Raw genomic sequence first — 27,976 nt, forward strand, 5'->3', positions numbered from 1 at the left:
GGTGAAGTCAGGGGCCTTGTGCATGATGGGCCTGGAGCTCTGTCTCTGAGCCCCACCCCCAGCCCATCGCTGCCTGGTAGCATTAAGATGGTGCCAGCCGCCATAGTCAGCCTATGTGAAGTCTTTGAAATCCTTGGAGAGGTGATTACTTCCCCACCTCTCACATGCCTGTCTGAATCTCACCCCTTCACCCAAAACGCAAAGAAAGACCAAAACAGCAATAAACATCAGCTTTAATAAACACTCTCTGAAGCAATTTAAATGCAACCCATCATCAGCCCCATGAGGTAGAAAGCCTGACCATCCCCATAGCTGAGATGTGAGGGCCAGAGAGGTCAAGACAGTTTCCTGAGGTTACACAGGAAGGAAAGGGTACTACATAAGTGACAGATGGCCTTCCTGGGTGTGTATGCAGGTGTATGTGCAGGTGTATGTGCAGAGGTCAGAGGTCAACTCTGGGTATTCTTCCCGAGGCCCTGCTCTACTCTTTGTTTTGAAGCAGGGACTCTAGTTGGCCTGAGTGTCACTGGATGGCCTAGGCTTCTTGCCAGTGAGCCCCACAAAGCTGCCTGTCTCCGCTTCCCCATGGCAAGCATGTGCCCCCACGCAGAGCTAACTAGGCCTGGGAACTGAACTCACAGCCTTGCAAAGCAAGCACTTTTGTGTGCCCTTCACTGATGGAGCCATCTCCCCAGCCTCTAACAAGCAGCTACTGAGTGCCTCCTGTATACCAGGAACTGATCTAGTTGGTGTCTGTCTTAACCAACTAGGGACAGAATCCAGGTCTTCCCCATGCTAAGCACTGGCTCTCCCAGTCACACTGCAGCTTGGCTAGTGGTTTAGGGGTGATCAGAAGTGTTACGGCGCCGGGCGTGGTGGTACACGCCTTTAATCCCAGCACTCGGGAGGCAGAGGCAGGTGGATTTCTGAGTTCGAAGCCAGGTTGGTCTACAGAGTGAGTTCCAGGACAGCCAGGGCTACCCAGAGAAACCCTGTCCCGAAAAACAAACAAACACAACAGAAGTGTTATAGCCTCCTTTGAAGTCTCACTCTGCCTGCACATCTTGCTGAAGATGGACCCCCACAGCCCTCGGGCCTCCAGCAAAGCAACAGTTTCTTCCCAGCTAATGAAGATGGGGGTCTGAACCATGAAAAAGACGAGATGGGCCCAGAACGAAAAGACTCAGGAATCCCAATTAGCCCCTTTGCATATTCAAGGTCTGTTCAGGTCATGGCCAGGCTCAGGGCCAAGGAAGGAAACTTAGGTCACAGGTGGGGTTTCCAGGCAGAGTAAGGTATAGGGTGTGTGGAGGCCTCTGTGTGGGGCTGTCCCTGATGCCTTTGACTGTCAGCACACGCTGAACACGGAAGGCACCTGACCTTGGTACTTCTCCTGCGCTGTCTGGAGGATAGGCACAAGATTCTGGAAGGTGGGCCGGAAAGAGGCCTCTGTCTCCCAGCAGTTCTTCATGAGGTGATAGATCTGCGGGAGAAATGGGGCTGTGGGGCCATCCGCCCTGTGTCATGAGGGTGGGGACAGGGAACATCTGCCGGTGGACTCACCTCACAGGGACACCTGTCAGGCCGAGGCAGCCTCTCTCCTCGTTCTAGCAGCTCTGTGAGCCTCAGCACAGTCATCTGGCCCTGGGTATGGCCGATGAGCTCGGTGAATTTCTAAAGCACAAGCAAAGGCAGCTGTTTGCCCAAGCTGAGAACCAGTGAGCACCCATATGTGAGGCATGTGCTCTAGCACATACATTTAATATGAATTTCTAACATTCCGATGGAGATCTGAGGCTGAGCTCAGGAATCATGCTCGGTCTCACCTCCACCTCATCCACTGAGGCAGGGTCTCTCAGTCAAACCCAGAGCCCCCTGAGCTGACTCGTCTGGCTCGGTCGCTTGCGCTAGGAATCCTGATGTTCAAGTGAATTCGGGGGATCCAAGCATATGTCCTCAGGTTTGCACAGCAAGTGCTGAACCAGAGCCCTGTCCCAGCCCTGACACTGTTTTGAGACTGGATCTTAGGTATCCAAGGATGACCTTTAGCTCCTGACCCTCCTGCCTCCACCTCCAGTGCTGGAAGATGGGCATGCCCATTTTATGCTGGGCTTGGGGTGAGCCCAGGGCTTTATCCATGCCAGCCAGTGCTCTACCAACAGAGTCTCAGCTCCAACCCCCTATAAAATCTACTTTTTTTTTTTTTTTTTTTTTTTTTTTTTGGTTTTCTGAGACAGGGTTTCTCTGTATAGCCCTGGCTGTCCTGGAACTCACTTTGTAGACCAGGCTGGCCTTGAACTCAGAAATCCGCCTGCCTCTGCCTCCCAAATTCTGGGATTAAAGGCGTGCACCACCACGCCAGGCTAAAATCTACTTCTTGAGATAATGATCTTGCTTTGCTGCAGGCTGGTCTTCACAGGGATTCTTCTGCCTTGACCTGAGTAGCTGTGGAGAAATGCTGTCTTTGGGGCTAATGTTCTCCTGGCTTTCCCCCCAGCTCTCGGCTAACCAACCACTGTGGTCCAAAGCCTCTGAGTGACTCCCTGTGAGATGGACACATGAACTAGCTGGGTCCATCAGATGTGACACATGAACTAGCTGGGCCCATCACAAAAAGTCACAGGAATTTAGAGCAGAAAGAGAGGATCCCTTGGTCTCTGTGGCTGAGGGATGTCAAGTGACAGCAGCAGGACAGGGTCATTGTGTATCTATACACAGCCGGCTTCAGGCACCACCACAGTGAATGTGGGATAGAGCAGGAGATACTGGCTCCTAGAAACACTTCAGGTCCCACTCATATGGAGTCTGCACATAGAACAAGAAATATCTGGGCTGACGAGATGGCTCAGTGGTTAAGAGCGCCGACTGCTCTTCTGAAGGTCCTGAGTTCAAATCCCAGCAATCACATGGTGGCTCACAACCATCTGTAACGAAATCTGATGCCCTCTTCTGGAGTATCCGAGGACAACTACAGTGTACTTACATATAATAAATAAATAAATCTTAAAAAACAAAACAAAAAGTGAAATACAGTTTCCTCAACCCCCCCCCCCAAAAAAAAAGAACAAGAAATATCGGGATTTTTGCCTGTGTGCAGTTTGAGTATTTCAGTTAAAAACTCCTGCTGGGCGTGGTAGTGCACACCTTTAATCCCAGCACTAGGGAGGCAGAGGCAGGCGGATTTCTGAGTTCAAGGCCAGCCTGGTCTACACAGTGAGTTCTAGGACAGCCAGGGCTACACAGAGAAACCCTGTCTCAAAAAACCAAAAACCAAACCAAAACAAAAGATGACAAAAACAAAAAACAAAAAACAAAACAAAACAAACCTCCCCTGCAGGGGAGCCGGCTGGGCTTGGTGGTTGAAGAACATTTGTTACTTTTGCAGAGAACCAGGGTTCAATTACCAGCACCCCATAGCAGCTTACAACTGGCCGTTTCTGAAGTGGTTATGTCCTCACTGTACACATCTGGTGCCAACCCCTCCCCACTCCCTGTGTGTGATGCGGCACGTGTGCGCACACACCAACATACAATAAATGGGTGGGAAAGAACCATTCAAATAAACTCCACAGAAACAAAATAGCTCTCAACCCTGCCAAACAATACCTTTACGGATCAGGCAGGGCTGGGAAAACAGGCTAGTGAAGAGCCTGCCAGTTGCTATAGGTGGTGGTACGTGCCTTTAATCCCAGTACTTGGGAGGCAGAGACAGGCAGATCGCTGAGTTGGAGGCCAGCCTGGTGTACAGAGTGAGTTCTAGGACAGCCTGGGCAACACAGAAAAATCCTGTCTTGAACCCCTCCGCCCCCAAAGTGCCTGCCAATGTTGCCGGGCTAAAGTGTAAATGCCTGCTTTTCTAGAAAAGCTCCCTTGCAAACATAAGGGTAAAGTGGGATGTCTGTCACTCACCGTATGGGGACTCTGGTTAGAGTCACAGTATGTCAACAACTCATAAAGGGTTACTCCGAAGGACCAGACATCAGATGCATAGTAAAATTTGCACTCCTTCAGGCATTCTGGGGCATACCTGGAAACAGAAGAGGCTCAGGACTGGCTGACTGGACTTGGGAGTTCACAGGTAGGTGAAAGGACCCCTGAGCTTCTATTGAGACCTCACCCTCAGGGCACTGCCTGAGAGGTTACACACCTACTAAGCCAAGTCAAACTGGCTTAGTGGGCTTTAGTCAAGTCCCTTTGGTCCTTAAACCACGCCCGCCTCATCTCTAGGCCCCGCCCAGCCTTCTTCTGCACCCCAGTGTCTCCTCCACCCTGCCCCCTCCGACAATGCCAGCTCCTGATCACCAGAACACTGGGCTGTCCCCGTCCTCGCGCACTCGGTAGTACTCGTGGCCTTCAGGTACAGCCTTGGCTAGGCCAAAGTCTCCAATCTTGACCAGCCTGTCGTTGTCCAGCAGCACGTTGCGCGCCGCAAGGTCTCGGTGTATGTAGTGCTGAGCGTGCAGGTAGGCCATGCCCTGGGGTGGGGCAGAGCGAGTCAGGATCAGCCCTGGCCTGAGCAAGCAAAAGGAAGAGCCAGAGCGAGAGCTCGGCCAGCAAAGCAAGCTTGGAGGGCGGGTGGAGAGGGGCGGGGCTTTGTGGGAAGGGTCAAACGGGGGAATGTGCAAATCTCTACAACAGTGGTTCTCAACCGGTGTTTCACGACACCTGGGGTCCAATGACCCTTTCACAAGGAATGGAGTATCAGATATCCTGACTATCAGATATTTGCACTGCGATTCCTAACAGTAGCAAAATTAAAGGTATGAAGTAGCAATGAAAATAATTTGAACATAACTGTATTAAAGGGTCGCAGCATTAGGAAGGTTGAGACCCAGTGCTCTACAAGATTAGGAGTGGGGCTTTCAGAGCCAAGCTAGTATGGCCAGAGACTGAGAGGTGGCACTTGGTGGGTGGAACCAAGCAGAGATGGCTGGTTCTTGGAATAAGTAAACCTCTACAGGATTTCGGGTAGGGCTTGCAGCTACTAGGCAGGCAATGTAGGCTAAACAGAGGATAGGCGGGAAATGGCTCCCAGGGTTCAATGGGAGGGGCTAAAAAAGGTGAGTGGGTCCAGTCCTAAGGAAACAGTAGGGATTAAGGGTGAGGCTATAGAGCTGTGTCCAGGTGACCAGGACAGGAATAGAGCCCATCAGACCAAACAGCCCCGCAGCAGCAGAAGTGTTCAGCTCTAGGAGGAAGGGCACAGACGTCCCACCTCGCAGATCTGCTGGGCAAACAGCAGGAGCTGTGCCAGCCCTACGCAGTGCCTTGGCAGGTAGTCTCGGAGGCTGCCCAGAGGGACGTACTCCATGACCAGCTGTACAGACTTCTCTCCTGTGAGGCAGAGAGCAAAGAGGATGTTGCAGGAGGGGCTGGAGTCTCTGGATCCTGGAGCCCTGAGCTCTACACAGCTCCCTCCCATGTAGGACAGGTCCATGTCCTATGACCCACGTGGAACCCTGTTGCTGTGGTAGGGGCTCCTGTTCATTCCAAACGACCCCCCCCAACCCTCCCCCCAACTGAGAAGGCCCAGCCACACCCCCACGAGGGGTGAGTAATTCTAATTGGTCAGGCCAGGATAGTTCCTGCCTCCACCCTAGTGTAGCATGTTCTTCAGTTGTTCCAGAGGGAACAGCCACACCCCCACACCATGGCAGGCCACCGTGCACACCTTGGTCCTCACAGCAGCCTTTATACTTGACGATATGTTCGTGGTACAGTGTCCGCAGGATCTCGATCTCCCGCTGCCAGCCTGAGCGGAGCTGGGGACTGCACCCCTCTTTCAGGGCCTTGACCGCCACCATCTCACCAGTGCCGTCATTGGTTGGATCGTAGCAGTACAGGCTGACCTTGCCAAAGTGACCCTTGTACAAGTGGGCAGGAGAGTCATACCAGGCCATACTTACTCCATGTTGAAAATTCCTTACCTCTCCCATGTCTGAAAACTATCTTTTTTTTTTTTTTTTTGAGAATCACACCAGGTAGCATAAGCTAGCTTGGAACTTAATATGCAGGCCAAGGTGGCCTCAGACTTGCACTTGCCTCTGCCTCCTGAGTGTTAGTATAAAGTATCATGCCTGGCTCTCAAAACTATTCTTTTTTTTTTTTTTTAGATTTATTTATTATTATATCTAAGTACACTGTAGCTGTCTTCAGCCACACCAGAAGAGGGAGTCAGATCTCATTACGGATGATTGTGAGCCACCATGCGGTTGCTGGGGTTTGAACTCAGGACCTTCAGAAGAGCAGTTAGCGCTCTTACCCGCTGAGCTATCTTGCCAGCCGCTCAAAACTATTCTTTTTTTTTGTTTTTTTTCACAGTCAGATGTTCCCTTTTTTTTGGGGGGGGGGGGGGGCTGGTGAGATGGCTCAGTGGGTAAGAGCACCCGACTGCTCTTCCGAAGGTCAGGAGTTCAAATCCCAGCAACCACATGGTGGCTCACAACCATCCGTAACAAGATCTGACTCCCTCTTCTGGAGTGTCTGAAGACAGCTACAGTGTACTTACATATAATAAATAAATCTTTTTTTTTTTAATTACATATTTTCCTCAATTACATTTCCAATGCTATCCCAAAAGTCCCCCATAGCGCCCCCCACTTCCCTACCCACCCATTCCCATTCTTTTGGCCCTGGCATTCCCCTATATTGGGGCATATAAAGTTTGCAAGTCCAATGGGCCTCTCTTTCCAGTGATGGCCGACTAGGCCATCTTTCGATACATATGCAGCTAGAGACAATCAAAACTATTCTTAAGTAAGACTTCCAAAAGCCCCAAATTCTTCACGGAGTGGCCCTGCCCCTAGGTCTCCATGCACCCCCCCCCCCCAGCTCTCCGAGCCCTACTGCAGTTCTCCAAACCAACCCAGGTCTCCAGACACACCCCAGCCCTGCAGGCTTCATTCCATACATCTAAGTCCCAAACCCACTCTCCTTCCACATCTTCTAGTCCCTCCCCTACAGTATCGCTACCTTACGCCCCAGTTGTCCATTCCTACACCCACTCTCTCTAGCCGAGGCCTTACCTCGCCCAAATCCCGGATCTTTTTCAAATAGCGCTTGTGGAAAACAGTGGGGTCTGATGCTGGTGAGTCTGAGTTCACAGCCGAAGTGCCGACTAGATCTGGGAGAGCCAAAGCCTGCAGTGAGACCCTGGCTGTTCCCCGACTGGTTTTGCATGCCCAGGGCCTGATCCTCAGCATCCCTCTCACCCGGAGACCCTTCTGTGAATATGGAACTGTCATGTACCATGCCCCAGGGAGAGACCTTAGATGTGCACTAATGCATTGGCAGGGACCCCCCCACCCCAGCTGCACCCTCAACTCCCAGGGCCCTGGCTCACTCTGTGGCTGCAGTCTTGTGAGGTCCCGCAAAATGGTGCGGAAGGATGGCCGCTGTGCTGGTTCATAGGTCAGGCACTGGCGGGTGAGTGTGGCCAGCTCTGGGCATGAGGGTTCTGGCAGCTGATGTTTCTTTGTGTAGAACCGTTCTTTCTGTGAGGGTGAAAATGACAGAAAATGAGCACCCCATTCCACCCCCACATCTTCCCCCAAAGGCACAGCAAGCAACAGGGTTAGCTCAGACTAGTATCTGGTCTTTTTATGCCCATTTTACAGAGAAAGCAGCTTAAACTTAGCAAAGACTACGGAGTCAGGAACTGGCTCTGCCAAGCGAGGGGAGCAGGTAACCACCAAGCTACTCCCAGCACCCCGGCTTCCTCCCCGTCCTCAGCTCAGCTGCTCTACTGCCCCCGGGCCAGCAAAAGCTGTGTCTGAAATCAAGGCTGCTCTTCCTGGCCTGGCTCGTGAGCCAGTGTTTGCATTTGATGAACCCTTCTTTACGAACCCTTTTTAGCCACTTAGATAGACCCAAGAATCCTCCAAAACCCACAGAAATCCCAGAACATACCTCAGAGGGACCACGACCCTGCAGGGGTGCCTCCCCATCAAAGCAGATCTCAAGAAGGGTGGCACCAAAGCCCCACATGTCCGTGGCAGTACCCAAGCTACTGGTCCCTCCAGACAGGCACTCGGGAGCTGTCCAGGGGATGCGCTCCACCCTCTCTGAGAAGCACAGATCACAGATCAGCAATGGTGGAAAGGATAGAGGAAGGCCATCCCTGTGCCCAGCCCCATACCAGAACTCACCTTCCCTGGAGAGGGCACCTTGGCCCACACCAGGATCACTCAGCTTGATGAACGGGTTGGTACCCTCCTCCAGCCCCAGGCGAGCCAGCAGGATGTTCCGGCCACATACATTCCCGTGAACCAGATTCTTGTCCTCCTGGGGTGGCAGAGAAAAGTGCATGGTTTCCAGGATTGGGCCTAGGTCCCACCCACCAGCCCTATCCAGAGGGATAGCCAAGTAAACATGACAGCTGTCAAATGACAGTATTGGTCATCAGGACAAGGTCACGGTGGGAGCCAAGGTTCATGGCCAGGAACAAAACGCCAGAAGACCACACTGTAAAACCCAAACACATGCCAGGCACTCTCTTTTACACAGGCTGCTCCTGCACACAAACCCTGGAAAATAATCTTCCCAAACTTTCCTCACAGTAACTACCTCCTCTGTCAGGTGAGGCCAGCCCCACCCACCTGTTTCAAATTCTACCTCATTCCCAAGCTGTAACTGTGCCTCACTGCCAGTCAGCAACTCGCCTGGCCCTCAATCCCTTCTGGGTTATGTGTATGCTATGTGCTGCTTTGGGTGCCTGCATGTGGAGGTTAGGGATGGATGCCAGTGCTCTTCCCTAAATGTCCTTCATCTTACCCATCTCACTGATTGGGTAAGGTAGCCAGGCAGTCCTGTCTTTGCCTCTCCAGTGCTAGGGATACACACAGGCTTTTAACGTGGGCTGTGAGGGATATGATTCACGGCTGTACAGCAAGCATTTATCACTCTCTCTCCAGATCCGCCTGCTCAGTTCTTTTTTTTGTTTGTTTGTTTTTTTGAGACAGGGTTTCTCTGTGTAGCCCTGGCTGTCCTGGCACTCACTTTGTAGACCAGGCTGGCCTCGAACTCAGAAATCCACCTGCCTCTGCCTCCCGAGTGCTGGGATTAAAGGCGTGCGCCACCATGCCCGGCTTTTTTTTTTTTTTTTTTTTTTTGCCTGCTCAGTTCTTACAGCTTCCTACTCTGTTGTGCTTTAAGTACAGTTAGCCCTCTGTAAACACAGGCCACCTTCAGACTGATCCATGATCAACACTGGAGTTGCGGGTCAGGAATGAGCGTGTCCCTGCTATCTCCAGAGGCAGAGACAGGAGTATCTGGCATTCACAGCCAGTCTTGGTTACATATGCATTTGAAGCCAGCCTAGGCTACATGAGATCTTGCCTCAGACCAAATTTAATTAGCCAGGCATGGTGGTATCTCAACATTCCAGTTGGAGGCAAGTAGATTTCTGGGAGTTCAAGGTTAGCCTGGTCTACATAGCAAGTCCCAGGCCAGTCAAAACCATACTGAGAGACCCTGCCTCAAAAAAAAAAAAAAAAAAAAAAAAAAAAAAAAAAAGAAAGAAAGAAATTTTACAGGATTTTCATGACTTTTATATTGTAAAAGATGTACTGTGACAGGTATCTCACACAGATATACCTATAGTAACAAAAGAGTCTGTGTTGGTGTAAACACACTATACACTTTTGCTATTTTGAAAAATGGTCCTGGGCTGGCAAGATGGCTCAGCAGGTAAAAGCACTGACTGCTCTTCCGAAGGTCCTGAGTTCAAATCTCAGCAACCACATGGTGGCTCACAACCATCTGTTATGAGATCTGATGCCCTCTTCTGGTGTGTCTGAAGACAGCTACAGTGTACTTATTTATAATAATAAATCTTTGGGTTGGAGCAAGTAGGGTTGACAAGAACAAGCAGAGACCCTAAATTCAATTCCCAACAACCACATGAAGGCTCACAAACATCTGCACAGCTACAGTGTACACATATACATAAAATACATATTTTTTTTTTAAAAAAAGAAAAAGAAACTGGTCACATGTGGCCCAGGCTGGCCTCAAACTTGCTATATAGGCACTGACAATATGGCTCAGAGGGTCAAGTGATTGATATCCAAGCCTCACCACCTATGTGTCAGGCCAGATGTGGCAGCACATGCTGTAGTCCCAGAGCTGAGGAGCTGTAGACAGGAGCCCCTGGTGCTCACAGGATATGAAGGGTGAGGTCAGGAGCTGAGAAAGACATCCAGGGTCTGACCTGCATGCACACATGCATGCACGCACACACGTGCACACTCAAACACACGCACACCAAAAAACTTACTTAGTAAAGGATGGCCCTGAGACCCTCCTGCCTCCACCTCCCCAGTGCTGAGGCTGTAGGTATACATCACACTGTTTATACAGAGCTGGGGATGGACCCCAGGCTTTGTCCATGTTAGGCAGGTGCTCTACCAACCTAGCTACTGCCCCAGGCCCCATTTTAATGCTTGCAATAGGGTCTTATATAGCCCAGGCTATTCTCAAATGCACTATATAACTGAGAATAACTAAATTCCACATCTTCCCACATCAACTCCTGAGTGCTGTGGTGGCAGGTGTGTGTCACCATGTCACCATTCCTGGCTTCACCTGTACCCCACTCTCTGCAGGAGACTTGAGCACCTACAGATCGGCAAAGATCTATATTGTCTCTTCCAAGTCAAACGCTAGGCTCCAGAGTCCACGGTATAATAATTGTGCAGGGCCTAGCACAGGCCCTGGTGCAGTGCACTTGGGGCCATTAACATGAGTGTACAAATGAGAGGGCGGACCTTCAGGAAACACTGTGATGGAACAGCAATGGCTGGGGCAGATCGGACGCCAAGCATGTGGACAACGCTCCTGGGAGTCATGGTTCAGAACTGTGGCTTAGTGTGGCCTCCCACTACGAAGCCCAGGCTACCTACTCCCATCTCACTGACAAGTACCCACAAGTACCCCCACAAGTGCATGTACCAGGTAGCTGAGGGCGCTGGCCAGCTGCTGAGCCACGGCCATCTTCCAGGTCATGGGCACTTGGCCCCTCTGTCGCCGTAACCACACATCCAAGGGACCATGTTCTACGAATTCTGTCACAATGATATCTGCAAAGATATAGCTGCTAGAGGAGAGCCACCTGGCTCTGACCCAGGACCAGGACAGATGGTGGAGGTCAGCTGAGTTTGGATGGGGCTGGTACTTTGAGAACAGAGGAGAGAGTAGAGGCAGAGGAATGGGGAATCTGGGCATGGAGCAAGGACAAGATGGAGCGCAGAAAGTGGAAAGGGTGTGTGTGTGTGTGTGTGTGTGTATGTGTGTGTGTGTGTGTGATGAGTGGAGATGTGGAACAAGAGGCAGAGGTGACATCAATATGCAGGAGTGGGCCAGGCACAGGCTGGAAAGCAGGATCAAGGGACACACATGGGGGCACTGCAGTCACAACTGGGGTCAGCCTATCTAAGAAGCTTGGAGGATAGGCAGAGAAGGAACAGGTCTAAGCAGGGTGGACACACAGGGTGACTGAGGACACAACAGGCTGGGACCTGCCTGGGACCATTGTGTTGAAGGGATTGGAGGATGTATGCAAGAAGGAATTCTGGGAAGAATGAAGACTCAGATAGAGCCACAGGGCAGAGTAGGTAGGGCAAGGAGTCAGAGTAGGGGCAGGGGCAGAGTGTGCTTGAGAGTTAAGATGTAAGCTTCGGGCTGGTGTGTGGTGAGGAGTGGGCGTGTGCTGTGGGTCAAGGTCTGGTCTCCGGGCTACAGGAGAGATTGATGGTCAAATGGTTGGGAGGCAGAGCCCCCAGTGAGGGCCTGGGGATGTAGCTCAACAATAGAGCCCCTGCATGGAACACCATAGTGAGGGGCTGGAGGTGTCACTCATGGGTTGAGTGTTTACCTTACATGCCAAAGACCTGGGTTCCATCTCCAGTGATGAGCCAGGGAGGGGGAGGGGGAGGGGGAGGATGCAAACCCAGCTATGTAGGGGAGCACTCACTCTCTGAGCCACGCACGCAAACACCATGCAGGAAAGCCAGGTGCATGTGTGACACCTGGCTCATGAGGCTAGCAGTCTCATAGAAGGCCTGTGGAGACAGGGCAGGGCAGGTCTGTAAACCCACCCCATCCTTCCCAATTGTCCTCTCCAGATACGCCAGGGTCAGCCTTGCACACTCACCAAGGCAATATCATGGTGACTGGGGTCGAGAACTTTGAGCACCACTCGAAGCTGCTGCCCACTGGTCCCACCAGGCTCAGGGGGACATCCATTGTCCACTTTGCCCTCATCGGGGCCTCCCACTCTTAGAAGGCCCTCATACACATTGGTCCTTGTGCCTTGGCCCAAGTGGGACAGCTGTAAGAAGTGGTACAGAATGCAGTGTGGGTGGCACTGGATAGCAGGTGACCCCCCGCCCCCCAGGTCTGCATGCCCCACCACAGAACACCCACCTGGGTGATTTCATCCTGGTGAACCCTGTGGAAGCTGAGCTGACTGAGGTTGAGAGGCCGGGTGTGGGCCCTAGACCCCCGCATGATGACGAGGTTGGAGATTTCTAGGCACAGGAGTGGACATCGCCCTTGTGGGCTGGCTTCAGGGTACAGAGTCATCCCTACCCTATGCCTTCCACTCCCCTACTCACCTCTTGGCCGGGGCAGGCAGCAGTGGTGCAGGGGGAAACAGTCATCACCCGCCCGCAATGAGCAGCCCTGCAAGGCGAGTCGAAGGTCCCCCAAGCTGTCAAAGGAGCGGCCCCAGCCATCCAGCACAAAGGCTCCAGGCTGCTGTGTGATGGGGAACTTTCGCAGGCGCAGGCCCCTAGGGCCATTACTGAGAGCCTGGGGAGATGGGAAAGCAGATGTGAGCAGGGGTCAGGCAGGGCTTAGATCCAGCCTATGACAGGTGTACCTCCCAGCCCTCCACCCTGGCTCCAAGCCCACCGGGTTTCGATGGGCCACGGTAAGGATCAGGCGGTGCAGGTGGCTGGTGCTCCACTGAATCAGGTAGAGGCCGTCCTCTGGCCACAGCTTGGCCTGTACAAACGGATCCCTGAGAGAGGAGGACAGGGCCACCATCAAGCCTCTGGTACTCCTGTGGGACTCATGACAGACAATGTCCCAGGAGACCTGCCCAGAGATACACACACTGGCTGGGACACAATTCCGAGGAAGGAGGTGTGACAGTAAACACCTGTGACTCCAGCTCTTAGGAGGCTAAGGTCACAGGATCACTGAGAGTTCAAGTCCGGCCTGGGCTATATGCTAGCTATGACTATGCTTCAGAAACAGTATGTGGATGGGGGTCTTAGAAGATCTGGATTTGGGGCCGGGCAGTGGTGGCGAACGCCTTTAATCCCAGCACTTGGGAGGCAGAGGCAGGCGGATTTCTGAGTTCGAGGTCAGCCTGGTCTACAGAGTGAGTTCCAGGACAGCCAAGGCTACACAGAGAAACCCTGTCTCGAAAAAACCCAAAACAAAACAAAACAAAACAAAACAAAAAAAGGAAAGAAGATCTGGGTTCCGATCCCTAGCACCCACGTGGGAATCTGGGAGTGGCAGCATGCTCCTGTAGTCCCAAGCCTGAGGCTGCAGCTCATCTGATCTTAGCCAATCAGTGAGAGCCCCTGTCTCGAAAACCGAGGTGGAGGAGCTGTAGAGACTGCTCAGTGATGAACAGCACTTCCTGTTCTTATAGAGAACCAGAGTTCGAGTCTTAGCACCCATGTCGGGTACCTCACAACCACCTGTGACTCCATCTCCAGGGAGTTCCATGCCTCTTATGGGCTCTGTGGGCACCAGCATTCATGTAGTACACACACACACACACACACACACACACACACACACTAAAAAGAAAGCAATGGAGAATGACTGAGGGAGGCATCAAGGCCAACCTCTGGCTGCCTTATGTGCACACACATGCATACAAAACCTTCAGAGAGCCTGTAAGATGCTCAGTGTGGGAAGGCACTTGCTAAGAGCCTGATGACCTGAGTTCAGCATCCAGGACCCATGTGACAGGAGGAGAGAACCTGCCTCCTGTAGCTTGCCTGCTGACTTCCCCACATACACTATGGCAGGTCCTCCCCTCAAATAAATAAATGTCTAAAAACCTTCAGAACCACTGGCAGTATGCCCACACATGTCTGTATACATACATATGACTGCTGCCATGGAGAATGAGATGCGTGTGCCTAACACCAAACACAGCCACGGACAATATGACAGATGCTGAGGCAGGAAGACAGCTGTTGGATGTCACGTGGGTCACACCCAGATACAGCCACAAAGGGACAGAGTGATTTACAGTTGAGAGATAGTCACATGTCCCCAAAATACAGATCATGGTTGCTGTTCATCGCCCTACGTCACAGGGCCATGTGGGGACACGTTTCTGTGTGATTTGTCCCCTCTGAGGTTCAAGTGACATCCTACATTCCATGATGACGGGTTAAACATGAGGGGCTGCCGAGATGGCTCAGAGGTTAAGAGCATTTGCTGCTCTTCCAGGGATCACAGGTTTGATTCCCAGCAACCCCGGAGGGAATTCACAACTGTTCAGTAGCTTCCAGCGTTCGTGGGTAGCAGATATGCATGCGGTGCAGAGATATATACAAGCAACAAAACAAAACAAACAAAAATGGTACACATAAAATTACAACAACAACAAAACTTAAAAAATAAAAGGTAGCCACATGTCTCTAGTCCTAGCATGGGGAGGTAGAGGCAGAAAGATATGAAGTTCAAGGTCACCCTCTGCTACCTTGGAGCCTAATCTGGGCCAAATGAAACAGTCTCAAAAACAAAACAAACAAGAGGCCAGCAAGATGACTCAGTAGGTGCAGGTGCTAGCTGTCCAGTCTGAAGACCTGAGTTTATCCCCAGCACCAAGACGATAGGAGAGAACTGACCCCTGTAAACTGTCCTGTGCCACTACCCATGTGCTGGGAATACCTGCACACACCACCATGCCCAGTTATGCAGGGCTGGGGACCGAACCAAGGGCTTTACAAGAGAAAGCACTATAGCTTGCTACATCGAGCTATAGACCCAGACTAGACTCTCGTTACATCTGTGCATGTGTGAGAATGGATTTGTGCATACCCTGTACTCACGTCAGGGGACAACCTCAACTATCAGTCCTCACTTCTGCTCTGTTGGAGACAGGGGTCTGTGGCTGGCCACCATGCATGCTGGACAGCATTAGTCTCCAGAGTCCATCTCCATCTACCGTGGCACCATAGAAATGCTGGGACTCCAAACACAGTGGCTGAGTTATGTGTCTTTTAAGGGTCAAATGCAGATTCTCACACCAGAAGGCAAGAACCTTGTCCAGAGTCACTTCCCCTAGACATGGTTTTAAATTCTAATTTGAAAAGCTGGAGAGATGGCTCAGTCATTACAGGGCATTCCTGATCTTCAGGGGGACCCAAGTTCAGTTCCCAGCACCCACAGCAGGGGTGCTCATGAGCACCTAAATACCAGCTCCAGGAGGATGCAATACCCCTGACCTCTGTGGGCATCTGTCCTCAAGTATGCAGACATACACATATATCCATAATTGTAAGTGTTAAAAAAAAATCCTCGGGCTGGTGAGATGGCTCAGTGGGTAAGAGTACCCGACTGCTCTTCCAAAGGTCCGGAGTTCAAATCCCAGCAACCACATGGTGGTGGCTCACAACCATCCGTAACAAGATCTGACGCCCTCTTCTGGAGTGTCTGAAGACAGCTACAGTGTACTCACATATAATAAATAAATCTTTAAAAAAAAAAAAAAATCCTCAGGCTGGAGAGATGGCTCAGCGGCTAACAGCACAGACTGCTCTTCCAGAGGTCCTGAGTTCAATTCCCAACAAGCAAATGGTGGCTCACAACCATCTGTAATGGGATCCGATGCCCTCTTCTGGTGTGTCTGAAGACAGCTACAGTGTACCCACATACATAAAATAAATCTTAAAAAAAAAAAAAAAAAAAAACTCACAATTTAATTTTGCGTAGGCTCTCACTATGCAGTCCAAGCTGACCTGCTTGGACTGAGTTGTGCAACTCCACAGCTAACCTCTTTTCTCTGTAAGTATCCAGGTTCAGGTATTTTATTATAGCAGTGAAAAATGACCTCGTATAAGGGCCCTGACATTCTGGAGGTGCTAACAGCAATGGTGAAAGGGGACTAAAGGTGTCATAGGCAGAGGCCACACAGCTGGACACCCCGGCCGGCGGGCGGGCGAGCGGCACACTGATGTGGCCCACAGCTGGCTGGCCTGGGGCAGTACCTAGGTGTGATGGTAGTTGTATGCACGCACACACACACTAGGCAGGCCATGCGAAGCCCCTGTGTGCACGCACACCTTGTATGTGTAAATGTTTCCTAGAATTCCAGATTCTGCATCCCGCAGTGCCAACCCCCGGCATCCTCGGGCCACCATCACTCACATCAGGGGGCCATGGATGCCGTTCTGGATGCTAGTCACCAGCCTCGGGGGTGCCACCTCATGGCACAGGTAGTGGCTGGAGTCAGCAGTCAAGCGGAAATAGCCATCGACAAGGGCCACAAAGGACAGGGCCTCAGCCTGGGAACAGAGGCACAGCAACTGTGGGGCCAGAGGGACATGGTCAGGGGGCTCAGCAGGACTCATCCCAGTCCTCTCCACCAACCTACTGCCCAGGGCTCCCACCAAGCACTTGTTGTCTTGGAGGTGGATGTGCACGCGGCGCTCCTTTAGCACCACGTGGGAAATGTCCTGGAAGTCACAGAAGTAGGTCCAAGGTGGTTCCTGAGGGCTCTCTGTAAGGTGCTCTCCAGCCTCGGGGGCTTTGGGTTTCTTCTCCGACCGGCTGCCATGGGGATTCCCTCTGCTGTTACCTCTCTCAGATTCCTAAACACCAAAGTGGGGTTGGGGGTGGAAGACAGCAGGGCAGGATAGTTTGTTTTCCCTTCAAAGAACAGAAGGAAACTGAGCTCAAGCCTCTAGCTCCAAACACCCAAGCTGCAGGGGGAGCGCCATGAGTTCAGCCTGGGCTACAGTACGGCCGAGTTCCAGGTCAGCTGGTACAGTACGGAATCAGACCCAAACTCAAAAGATAAAAACCAAAGCCCCGGGCTCCCAATGGAGAAGCTAGAGAAAGTACCCAAGGAGCTAAAGGGATCTGCAACCCTATAGGTGGAACAACATGATGTACTAACCAGAACCCCGGAGCTCTTGTCTCTATCTGCATATGTATCGAAAGATGGCCTAGTCGGCCATCACTGGAAAGAGAGGCCCATTGGACTTGCAAACTTTATATGCCCCAATATAGGGGAATGCCAGGGCCAAAAGAATGGGAATGGGTGTGTAGGGAAGTGGGGGGCGCTATGGGGGACTTTTGGGATAGCATTGGAAATGTAACTGAAGAAAATATGTAATAAAAATATTAAAAAAAAAAAAAAAAACCAAAGCCCCTCAGCTGGGCGGTGGCGGTACACGAATGCCTTTGATCTCCGCATGGGGAGGCAGAGGCAGCGGATCTCTGTGGTATTGTGGTCAGGAGTTCCAGGACAGCCAGGGATACATAGAGAAACCCTGTTTCAAGAAAACCAATAAATAAATAAACAAATAACTACCCCTCAAGGGCCAGTGAGATGGCTCAGCAGGTAAGTGTGCTTGCCTCCAATGCCGGACTACCTAGGTTTTACCCCCAGAGCTCACATGGTTGAAGGAGAGGAACCAGCTTTCCCAGGTGGTATCTCATTTCCACACGGTCACTCTGGGACAACAGTGCCCATCTCCCACAAGTAAATGGAGGGGAAAAAAAATCAAAGGGACAGAAACAGGACAGACTGACAGGCCTCGAAAGTCAGTAGAAAAGCCAGGGTAGCTCAAGTGAGCAACCCTGAGGGTCTGCAGCTATAGAGACTGCTCACCTGGGTCTGTAGTGGATGCCACTGGATACCTCCGGTGCCTGTCACCAGTACCTCGTGGGTGGGAGGACCGGAAGGCAGCTCTGGGCCTGGGTCCCCAACGGTCTGCCCACTGTTCTGGATGTAGCAGGGGTCCCTCTCAGGCTGTGCCAGGACCTCCAGATGACACACAGGTATGCGCTCTGAGCCAAAGCGAGGAGCCAGCCGCTCCAGGGTGGCCAAGTACTTAACCATCACAACCTGCTGGGAGAGGTGGCCAGGCCGGAAGGCCCGCAGGAAGCGGCGGAAGACCCTGCGGAGACGCAGGCGTGTGAGCACATTGTGCTGCCGAATGTGCTGTCGGAAGGAACGAGGGATGCAGTTCTTGAAGCTGTAATGGTGACAAGGGGGACAGGTCAGGAGCCGGTGTAGGCAGGCTGGGTGACGTGGTGAGCAGCTGAACCCCCCTGTCGCCTAAGGCCTACGTCAAGGATGCAGACGTGAAGAGCCCAATCCAAAGTACCACAGCTTCTGCCCTTAACCCCAGCACTGAACAGTGAAACTATTTATAGTGAAACTTTGTCTCAAGTGGTTTTTACTTCATTTTTATTTTTCCTTGACTGTGTGCATGCGTGCATGTGAGCCTGCACACATACACGTGCCCATAATGAGAAGGAGAGACCATCAGATCCCTTGCAACTGGGGTTGCAGGTGGTTGTGAGCTGATATGTGGGTGCTGGGAACTGAACTCAGGTCCCCCGCAAGAGCAGCCAGTGCTCAGAAGCAATCAGCCATCTCTCCAGATCGTCTTGGTTTTATATTATATAATTTAGCCCATGCTAGCTTAAAACTAACTGTGTAGCCCAGGCTGACTAGTTCTATGTGCTGGTGTAAGAGTTCCAGGTGCACACCATCACATCTGGTCCTAATTACTGTCTTGTGTTTTGGGGATGAGGTCTCATGTACCCCAGACTGCTCTTAACTTGCTGTGCAGCTGACACTGTCCTTGAACTCCTAATTCTCTTGGTTCTACCTCCCATGTGTTATAATTACAGGTCTAACCAACTACTCTTAGCTAATTTTGGGGTTGAGGGGAATAGGTCATATACACTGTAGCCCAGCCTAGCCTACAACTTGTAATTCTCCTGTCTCAGCATATTACTGGTTGCTGTGACTACAGGTCTGTGCCACATTCCAGCTTCCAGAAATTGCCTAGGATTTGAGGATCCGAGCCCCACGGTATCTTCCAGAAGTCTGAACCGATAGGGAACCCCATTTCAGTAGGACTGGTTTTTATGGGATTAACTCTTTCTTCTCTTTCTGAGACAGGGTCTCTATGTAATCCTGGCTGTCTTGTAACTCACTATGTAGAACAGGCTGGTCTTGACCTCACAGTGATCTACCTGCCTCTGCCTCCCGGGTGCTGGGATTTAATGTGTGTATGAGGGGCTGAGAGATGGCTCAGTGGTTGAGAGGTCTGTTAAATCTTAAATCGTCTGTTCTTCCAGAGGTCCTCAGTTCAATTCCCAGCAACCACATAGTATCTCACAAGCACCTATACTGGGATCTCATACTCTCTTCTGGCATGCAAGTGTAAATGCAGATAGAGCCATATACATGAAATGAATAAATACAATATAAATTTTAAAAATATGTGTATTGCCGGGCGGTGGTGGCGCATGCCTTTAATCCCAGCACTTGGGAGGCAGAGGCAGGCGGATTTCTGAGTTCCAGGCCAGCCTGGTCTACAGAGTGAGTTCCAGGACAGCCAGGGCTACACAGAGAAACCCTGTCTCAAAAAACCAAAAATAAATAAATAAATAAATAAATGTGTATCACTACCTTTAGCTTGAAATAATGTTTTAAAAAAATGATAAGGGGGCTGGAGAGATGGCTGCTCTTCCAGAGGTCCTGAATTCAATCCCCAGCACCCATATAGTTTACAACTCTCTATAATGTGATCTGAGTTCCTCTTCTGGTACACAGGTGTACATGCTGAGATAGCACTCATACATAAAATAAATAAGTCTTTAACAACAACAACAGGGCTGGTGAGATGGCTCAGTGGGTAAGAGCACCCGACTGCTCTTCCGAAGGTCCAGAGTTCAAATCCCAGCAACCACATGGTGGCTCACAACCATCCACAACGAGATCTGGCGCCCTCTTCTGGAGTGTCTGAAGACAGCTACAGCGTACTTATATATAATAAATAAATCTTTAAAAAAAAAAAAAACCAACAACAACAACAGAGTAAGGTCCAGCAGTGGTAGCACACACCTTTAATCCCAGCACTTAGGAGGCAGGGCAGGCGGATCTTTGTGAGTTTGAAGTCAGCCTGGGCTACACAGAGAAACAAACAAGAATCCCCCGTTCCTACTTCGTCTCTCTACATTTAATATTTGTATTTCTTTCTTTAATTAAGACTCTACACTAGTTATTTTTACTTCTGTGTATGCCATGCGCGTGTGGGTGTCAGTGAAAGTCAAGAAGGTTTTGGAGCCCCTGGCGTTGGAGCTACGGACAGCTGTGAGACGACTGACCTCACTCCGATCTGCTGCGCCATCTCAGCCCCAGGGTTTGTGTTTCCTTTACCACCCAATCTGCTTCACAACATGTGAACTCGCAGAGCTGATATTATGTCCTAACACTTAGAACTAGTACACAGTAGGCGCTCAATTCATGTTTGCTGGACGAATGAAGGCAACATGAAAGGTCCACTCTGGGACCCCAGGGCCTGGGGACTTCAATCCACTTGCTCCTGGTCCCATTCCATTTTGTCACCTGATTTCTCTGGCCATCTCCTCCAGGGGGATGCCGCGGCTGAGAGCAAGGTGACACAGGTGCAGGAAGGCCATGCCTAAGCTCTCATTCTTAAAGTGGTGGATCTCCTCCTCGCTAGACAGGTCCCGCAGAGACACCACATCATTCATGAACTCATGTTTTCCCTGAGGGGTAGAGGGATGGATAGAAAAAGAGGTGTGGGAGCGTTTTGCTCTATTGCCAACATACCATCCCTGCAAGAGTTTAAGACCATGGCAGACATTACTAATCAATCTGAGCACTCATTCACCCTAAGTTCTTTTGGTAAAGAGAGCTAACCGATCCCAGCTGGTATGAGCTGAAACAGATAGCTGAGTGGAGCTGGAAGTGGAAGGGAGTCCATAACTGACCCTCTGCTTCCCTGAAATGGTCTAAATGCCCCACCCTGCTCACACCTGCTCAAAAAGGTATTCAAACGAGGCAGAGTCCAAGAGCTGTACACCTTGCTCTGCCCGGTCTGAGGAAGTCTCTGCCCCTGGGAAACCACATCGGTATACAGCTGGCTCCTGGGGATTCATGCCATGCCAGTTCCGGAAGTAAAACCTGCAAGGAGGGAAAGGATGGATGGAGCTGGGGCGGGGGTGGGGGGAGCCAGTGAGGAAAGGTGCTTGCCAAGGTGAACCTGCGTTTGATGAGAGAGACCATGGCACAGTGGCTGTACTGGACTTCCTTCCACACTGGTGCTATGGCACATGGATACATGGGTGTGCACACGCGCGCGCGCGCACACACACACACACACACACACACACACACACAAACACACACACCACTAGAGCACACAAATACACATTCTCTCACACACACTCCCTACTCACCTCATTCGAAAATAGAGGCTCATGTCTTGGGATGTATCCAGAATATGGTTTGGGGGCAGCCAGACCTTGGCCTGTGCATTGTAGAGTGCGAAGAGATTCAAGCAGGGTGGAGTGATGCCTGGAACACGGAGGGAGGAAGTTAGATTCTGAGCATCCTACACCCACTGACCCCTCCCTCGCACACACCCTTCCCAGGTCCCCTCCCATCTATAAGATGTCAAGTGCTGCTGTGTGCACAGGGCAGCTCAGCATCTCCACCATGCCAAGGCCTCCCAGAACCACATTTCCCAGCTTCCTTGCAGCTTGGGTAGGGACACTGGACTATGTGGCATGTGATCCCAGAACTCTGGAGGCTGAGCATGGTGGTCCATCCCAGCACTCAGAAGGCAGAGGCAGGTGGATTTCTGTGAGGTTCAGGCCAACCAGGGCTCCATAGAGAGACCCTGTCTCAACACACAAATACCAACAACAAAAGGTTTCAACCTGTCAGCTAAACATAAACTGTCATCCAAACTTACTGAAAGTTAACCTCACTTGATAAAATATGGTACCTCGCTTGTAAAACAGATGTCTTATGTGCCAACTGCTTTACTCTCTGGCTTAAGCCTTCCATGGCTCCCTATTGCCTGTGGAGAAATCCGAACCCTTCAGTATTGAGTCACCCGGGCCTGGCTTCCACGCTCATGCTTGCTTTCAATTCCTCTTGCTTGACATAGAGCTCAGGCTGGTCTCACAGTCCATATGTAGCTGAGGCTAGCCATGAATTTCTTTCTGAGCTTCCTGTCTACACTTACCAGCCTACGGTGATGACAGGTGTGCACCCTCATGCCTGGTCCTTGTGGGGCTAAGGGTAGAAGCTAGGGTTCTCTGAGCGCTGGCAGGTGTCCTACCAGCTGGGTGACAATCTCATTCCCGAGTTTCAATTTCTAGTTCCCTTTTCCAGTTCTTAGAACCGGTATCCCTGTGAGCCTGAAGGCCTTTTGGTTCCTCAAACAGAGCACATGCCCAGGACCTGTGTGAAAACTACTTTCTCTGTGGTGTGCACTGTGTGGAGGCACCATCTGTCAATAAAAAGCTGATGGCCTCTTAGCAAAAGGCAGGAAGTATCAGGTGGGAGCTCCGGCAGAGAGGGAGGAACTCTGGGAGAGTCAGAGGGGAAAGGAGATGTACCCTGAACTCTGAGGAAAGACATGAAACTGAGAAGTGGTAGCCAGCCATGTAGCACTCATAAAATAGAATAAACAGGTTAATTACGTTATGAGCTAGTCAGGGAGCAAGCCCAACTTTTGGGCTAGGGATTTACTCATAAATAATTAAGTCTCAGAGTTGTTATTTTGGGAGCTGGGGCATGGCTGGAAAAGCCCATAGTTACAATCAAGTGCAGGCCCTGTCGCTCATGTCAGCACAGCAGAAGGCTGGTGAGAGATGTCACGGTCCAGCTGCTAGCACATTTCTTGTGATGGTTTGGCCATGTCCCAGCGTTCACAAGCTGTTATCACCAGAGCCGCGTGTTAATGGAATTTAAGGGTGGTACCACTGCCGTGTGGTTAGGACTAAGGAGGCTGCAGAGGGAGGCGTGGCCTCATGGTGTTAGTAACCTGACTTTGGGGGACACACAGAGGACAGAAAATAGAACTTTGCATAAACTGGGAAATACTCTAACCCCTCAGTGGGAGATCCTAGGTGGCTGCTATTCCACTGGGTCAAATGGCAGCCCCTTGCTGGGGATTCTGTTTTTCCTAAGACTTATTTATGTGCATTGGTATTTTTACCTGCATGGATGTTTGTGTGAGAGTGCCAGATCCCCTGGAATTGGAGTTACAGACAGTTGTGAGCCACCATGTACGTGCTAGGAATTGAACCCAGGTCCTCTGGGAGAGCAGCCACTGCTCTTACCACTGAGCCATCTCTCCAGCCCCTTCACTGGGGAATTCTAGGCAGGAGCTTTATCATTGAGCCTAAGGTTTGGTTTTTGAAGCAGGGTCTTCTTGTGTCATTAGTTTGGCCTGGAACTTGTGAGGATCCTCCTGCCTCAGCTTCCCACGTTCTGGGATCACAGGCCTGGCTCAGCAGTGCTCTCGGTTCCAGCCCTCTGGAACAACAGCCCCTAGGGGTCCTGACATAAGCTGCCACTTAGACTCACTCTATTTTGTCCAGTGATGGTGAAACACAGCATCAGCTCCTCCTGGGGCGGTGTACTCACCGACTTTGTGTGCGATGTGGATGCAGACCTCCTCTGCAGTCAGAGATGTCTGGCTGAAGGTGACCCAGGGCTCCCCGCCCTCAGGCCCAGGCCAGTGCAGTAGCACCATCAAGCATCCTGTGGGCACCAGGGGCTGAGCTTCTGTGCCATCTGCCTTGCTGTCTTCCAAGATGGCTCTCCGCCCACACAAAGGCATGGTCCCCACCATTCAATGTGCTGGCTGCAGACAGGAAGGAAGACTCACATACCCGCCTGCCACCCCTACTTTTAGTGATAGCAAAGACATCTTATATTTTTGGTTTCTTTTTTGTTTTTTAGACAGTCTCATGTAACCCAGGCTTGCCTCCAACTCACTACTGTACATACTGTTTCTTTATTATTGTTATTATTATTATTATTAATTTATTTATTATTATATGTAAGTATACTGTAGCTATCTTCAGATGTACCATAAGAGGGTTACAGATGGTTGTGAGCCACCATGTGGTTGCTGGGATTTGAACTCAGGACCTTCGGAAGAGCAGTCAGTGCTCTTACCTGCTGAGCCACCTCTCCAGCCCTGTATGTACTGTTTTTTAGAAATGTGTGTGTATGTGTGTGTGTGTGCGTGCATGCACATGTGAAAAGAAAGAGAGAGAGAGAGATGTGCCACCTACCACCTGGAAAATATTTATTTAGTTGAACAAACACTTGAACAAGATCTTACTATACTTTTTCCAGGCTGATCTTCAATACCTTCATTCAAGCAATCCACCTGCCTCAGCATTCCAAGCAACTGGAACTACAGGTGCACAAGAGTACCAGCAGACTGAACGTCCTGTGTTGCTTCTGGAAGGTCCGTGAGGCTGCCAAGGTCCATCTGTCTACCTCAGGCTGGCTTTACAGGCTTCCTGCCTGCTAGGGCAGGAGTCACTGACTTGCTCCTTCAATAATCTTCCAAGAGTCTGAAAGGCTACGCTGAGGTGCAGTTAGGAGCACTCACCGGCTGTCCCAGCATTTCACAGGGAGGCGGGAAGATCAGGAAATCAAGGTTATCCTCAGATATGTGAGGTACTGAAGGGCATCTAGGGCTACGTAAGATCCTGTCTCAGGAGCCAGCTCAAGGCCTGGCCACCTGAGCTCTATCCCTAGCACCCACATGATGGAAGGAGAGGACTGACCAAAAAAGCTGTCCTCTGAGCTACACAAGTGCTATGTGCATCCGTATAAAAACACCTTAACAATAATAAGCAAAAATAAAATAAGATCAAGCCAAGCACAATGGTACATGCCTTTCACTGATAACTCTGTGAGTTCAAGGCCAGCTCAGGTCACACAGTGAGATGCTGTCTTAATCAGTTTATCAATCAGCCAATCAATCAGTATCTGCTTTGAACCAAGGTCCCTGAGGGCAGGCAGGCTTGATGTAACAGACCTGGCAGTGCGTCTTGGAACTTTCTGTGTGACCTCAGACAGTGCACTTAACCTCTCTGGTCCTCCATTTCCCCAGGTGAAGAAAAGATGTTGAGACGGTTGCTACGGAAAGATCTTCCAACCTGGTCCTGCATGGTACTGTGTCAGCAGGACCTGAATTAAGACAGGAATAACAACAACCAAATATGACACAAAGAGAATCTGCTGCATGCAGAGGAGCTGAGTGCAGGCAGCATGCCTCCTGCATGCACCATGTCCGAGGCTCCACCCCCTGACCACCAAAAAGCAGCACTACATTTTGGAGCCAGTGAGATGGCTCAGCAGGTAAAGGGACCAGTGGCCAAACTCGACAACCTGGGCTTAATGCCTTGAACTCACACAATGGAAGGACAGAATGCTCTGAGCTGTCCTCCACTTATGCTGCATAAGTACACTCATGCACTCGCGCACGCGCGTGCACACCCACACCCACACACACAGAGATAACTTAATTATGTCATGAACTTCACCACTTCCACTTTCCCTTCAGCGCCCCAGATCCACCCCTGTAAGAGGAGACGGGGGCTGCTCTGACTCCCTTGGGGGTGCTCACAGGGGTCCACATTTAAGGGACAAGGTTCCACATGCACACGCCTTTAATCCTGGCACTCTGGGGGCAGAGGCAGGTGGATCTCAGAGTTCAAGGCCAGCCTGGTCTATACAGTGAGTTCCAAAACACTTTGTGTATGGGATTACACAAAGAAACCCTGTTTCATAAAAGCAAAAACGTAGCTGGGCGTGGTGGCGCACGCCTTTATCCCAGAACTTGGGAGGCAGAGGCAGGAAGATTTCTGAGTTCGAGGCCAGCCTGATCTACATAGTGAGTTCCAGGACAGCCAAGGCTATACAGAGAAACCCTGTCTCGAAAAAACCAAAAACCAAAACCAAAACCAAAACCAAAAACGTATGAATGTGGTGCTTGTGTGTGCATGTTATAGGTGTAAATATTCCTGTTGTATCCATGTGTGTGCAGGCATATGTGTACATGACATGTATGTATGTACATAAATTATGTGTGCTTAGATAGTATATGAGTATATACAAGTGCATGTGTATAGGCATATGTGTGCATCTCACATGTGTGTGTATAGTGCATAAATGTGTATAGGGAAATATGTACATGCATATGCATGTGTGTGCATGCAAAGTATATACATGTGTGTGTACCTGAGTGTGAAAGTCAGCTTCCCGTATGTACATAGGTAGGCCAGAAGTGGACATTAGGTCCTTCCTCTATTACTTTCTACTTTTTAAATGCTTTTTCAAACATGGTTTCTCTGTGTAGCCCTGGCTGTCCTGGAACTTACTCTGTAGACCAGGCTGGCCTCAACCTCAGAGATCTGCCTGCCTCTGCCTCCCGAGTGCTGGGGTTAAAGGAATACACCATGACTGCCTGGCTTCCACACTTATAATAAGTGTGAACATTGTGCCTACATGTTTGTCGGTGCTGTACCTCATATGTGCCTGGTACCGATGGAGGCCAGAAGATGGGGTAAGATGCCCTGGCACTGGAGTTATATATGGTTGAGAGCTGCCATGTGGGTGCTGGGAACTAAATCTAGGTCCTCTGTGTTAACAGTGACTATAACCCTGAGTCGTTTCTCCTACTCCTTTACCTTATTTTTTGAGGCATGGTATTACTAAACCAAGGTCACTGTTCTGGCTGGGCTGTCTTGGGAGCCCCTAAGAGCTTCCTGTTTCCATCCCCTAGTGCTGGAGTGACATGCCTGCTGCCACACTCCGGTTTCTGTGAGTGCTGGGATTCAAACTTGGGTCCTTATGTTTGCAGGCACTTTTCCAACTGAGGGAACATCCATTCATCCTTTATGATTTTGATGTTCGACCAACAGTGTAGCCCAGGCTATCCTGGAACTCACACTGTAGCTCACACTGGTCTCCAATGCATGGTGATCCTTTTGCCTCAGTGTTCTAAATGCAGGAATAATGCACTATACTCTACATCACACACACACACACACACACACAGGAATAATGCACTATACTCTACATCACACACACACACAATTTTAATTTTGAGGCAGCATTTTACAATAGAGCCTAGGCTGGTCTAGAGCTCACAGCAATCCCCCTGCCTCTGCCTCCTCAGTGTTGGACTCGGAGGCAGATAGGTCAGCAAGCCCAACCTTGAGCCCACCAGCCTTAATAATTTATGTGACTGTAGGCGCACCTACATACAGTCAGATCTGCCTGTAAAGAAGGTTGGTTCCAGTGGCTATCTCAAAGGCAAAAGAGAAAGTGTCTGGCACACAGTAAGCGGTTAATAGTTGTGGACCGTATCTATTCATGTTCAAGGCGCCATCCTGGGGACATGCGCTTTTAGGAGAACTCCCTTCCTCCTTCCTGAATCTTCTCAAAAATTCAGGTTTAGCTTTGACGACGAAATCCAGGTAGTCTGTACTTGCAGAAACTGCATCTCTCTGCACCGACTGCCCGAAAACTTGCCTACCTATCTGGCCCAGGCAATAACTGCACTGTGCACTCTCCAGTTAATCCACCAGTCTCACTCTGGGGCAGTGTTAATGCTGGCAAGTCCCCAGCCTCCTCCCTGCCAGCTTCCCACAGCAGACCCTCTGCACTCACCATTTCCGGCGTACACAGGCTTGGGACCCTGAACCCCGCCCCACTGCCTCGGGGAGCCGCTGGAAGTCCACCGCCTACGCGCCACTTGCCATTGGCTGCCTGAAGTGCGCATGCCTTTGGCTGCAGTCCGTCCCACCCAGTTTACGGTCCTACATCCCTATTGGTCATTGTACGAGAAGAGCGGCGTTCTGAATGTTGATGGTGAGGGATTATTTTAGTCGTGATTTGTTGGCG

The 27,976-nt window shown here is 50.7% G+C and overlaps 1 protein-coding gene across 3 annotated transcripts; it reads right to left on the minus strand.

The window, feature by feature from the left end:
- Positions 1 to 216: 216 nt before the first annotated feature.
- On the minus strand, positions 217 to 27,832 carry Tyk2 (tyrosine kinase 2). Of its 3 annotated transcripts, none has more exons than XM_085844457.1 (25): positions 27,743 to 27,832; positions 25,104 to 25,255; positions 23,690 to 23,909; positions 21,487 to 21,604; positions 21,064 to 21,211; positions 20,630 to 20,793; positions 17,873 to 18,161; positions 16,647 to 16,847; positions 16,405 to 16,562; positions 12,913 to 13,021; positions 12,615 to 12,810; positions 12,424 to 12,527; positions 12,152 to 12,328; positions 11,972 to 12,059; positions 10,951 to 11,078; positions 8,148 to 8,283; positions 7,909 to 8,063; positions 7,343 to 7,493; positions 7,026 to 7,123; positions 5,672 to 5,864; positions 5,216 to 5,334; positions 4,303 to 4,475; positions 3,910 to 4,027; positions 1,564 to 1,674; positions 217 to 1,483 (listed from the first exon to the last, which is right to left on the minus strand). In XM_085844457.1, exons 3-25 carry the CDS (start codon positions 23,895 to 23,897, stop codon positions 1,349 to 1,351), a joined length of 3,477 nt encoding a protein of 1,158 aa, XP_085700583.1. In that variant the 5' UTR covers positions 23,898 to 23,909; positions 25,104 to 25,255; positions 27,743 to 27,832; the 3' UTR covers positions 217 to 1,348. The 3 variants fall into 3 exon arrangements, with proteins under 3 accessions (XP_085700583.1, XP_021028934.1, XP_085700584.1); XM_021173275.3 differs by having other exon boundaries at positions 17,873 to 18,239; XM_085844458.1 differs by lacking the exons at positions 10,951 to 11,078; positions 11,972 to 12,059 and having other exon boundaries at positions 17,873 to 18,239.
- Between the last annotated feature and the right edge of the window lie 144 nt (positions 27,833 to 27,976).

Source organism: Mus caroli, unplaced genomic scaffold (genome assembly GCF_978045245.1).
Source record: "Mus caroli unplaced genomic scaffold, Mus_caroli_1 scaffold_11, whole genome shotgun sequence".
NCBI classification, from domain to species: domain Eukaryota; kingdom Metazoa; phylum Chordata; class Mammalia; order Rodentia; family Muridae; genus Mus; species Mus caroli.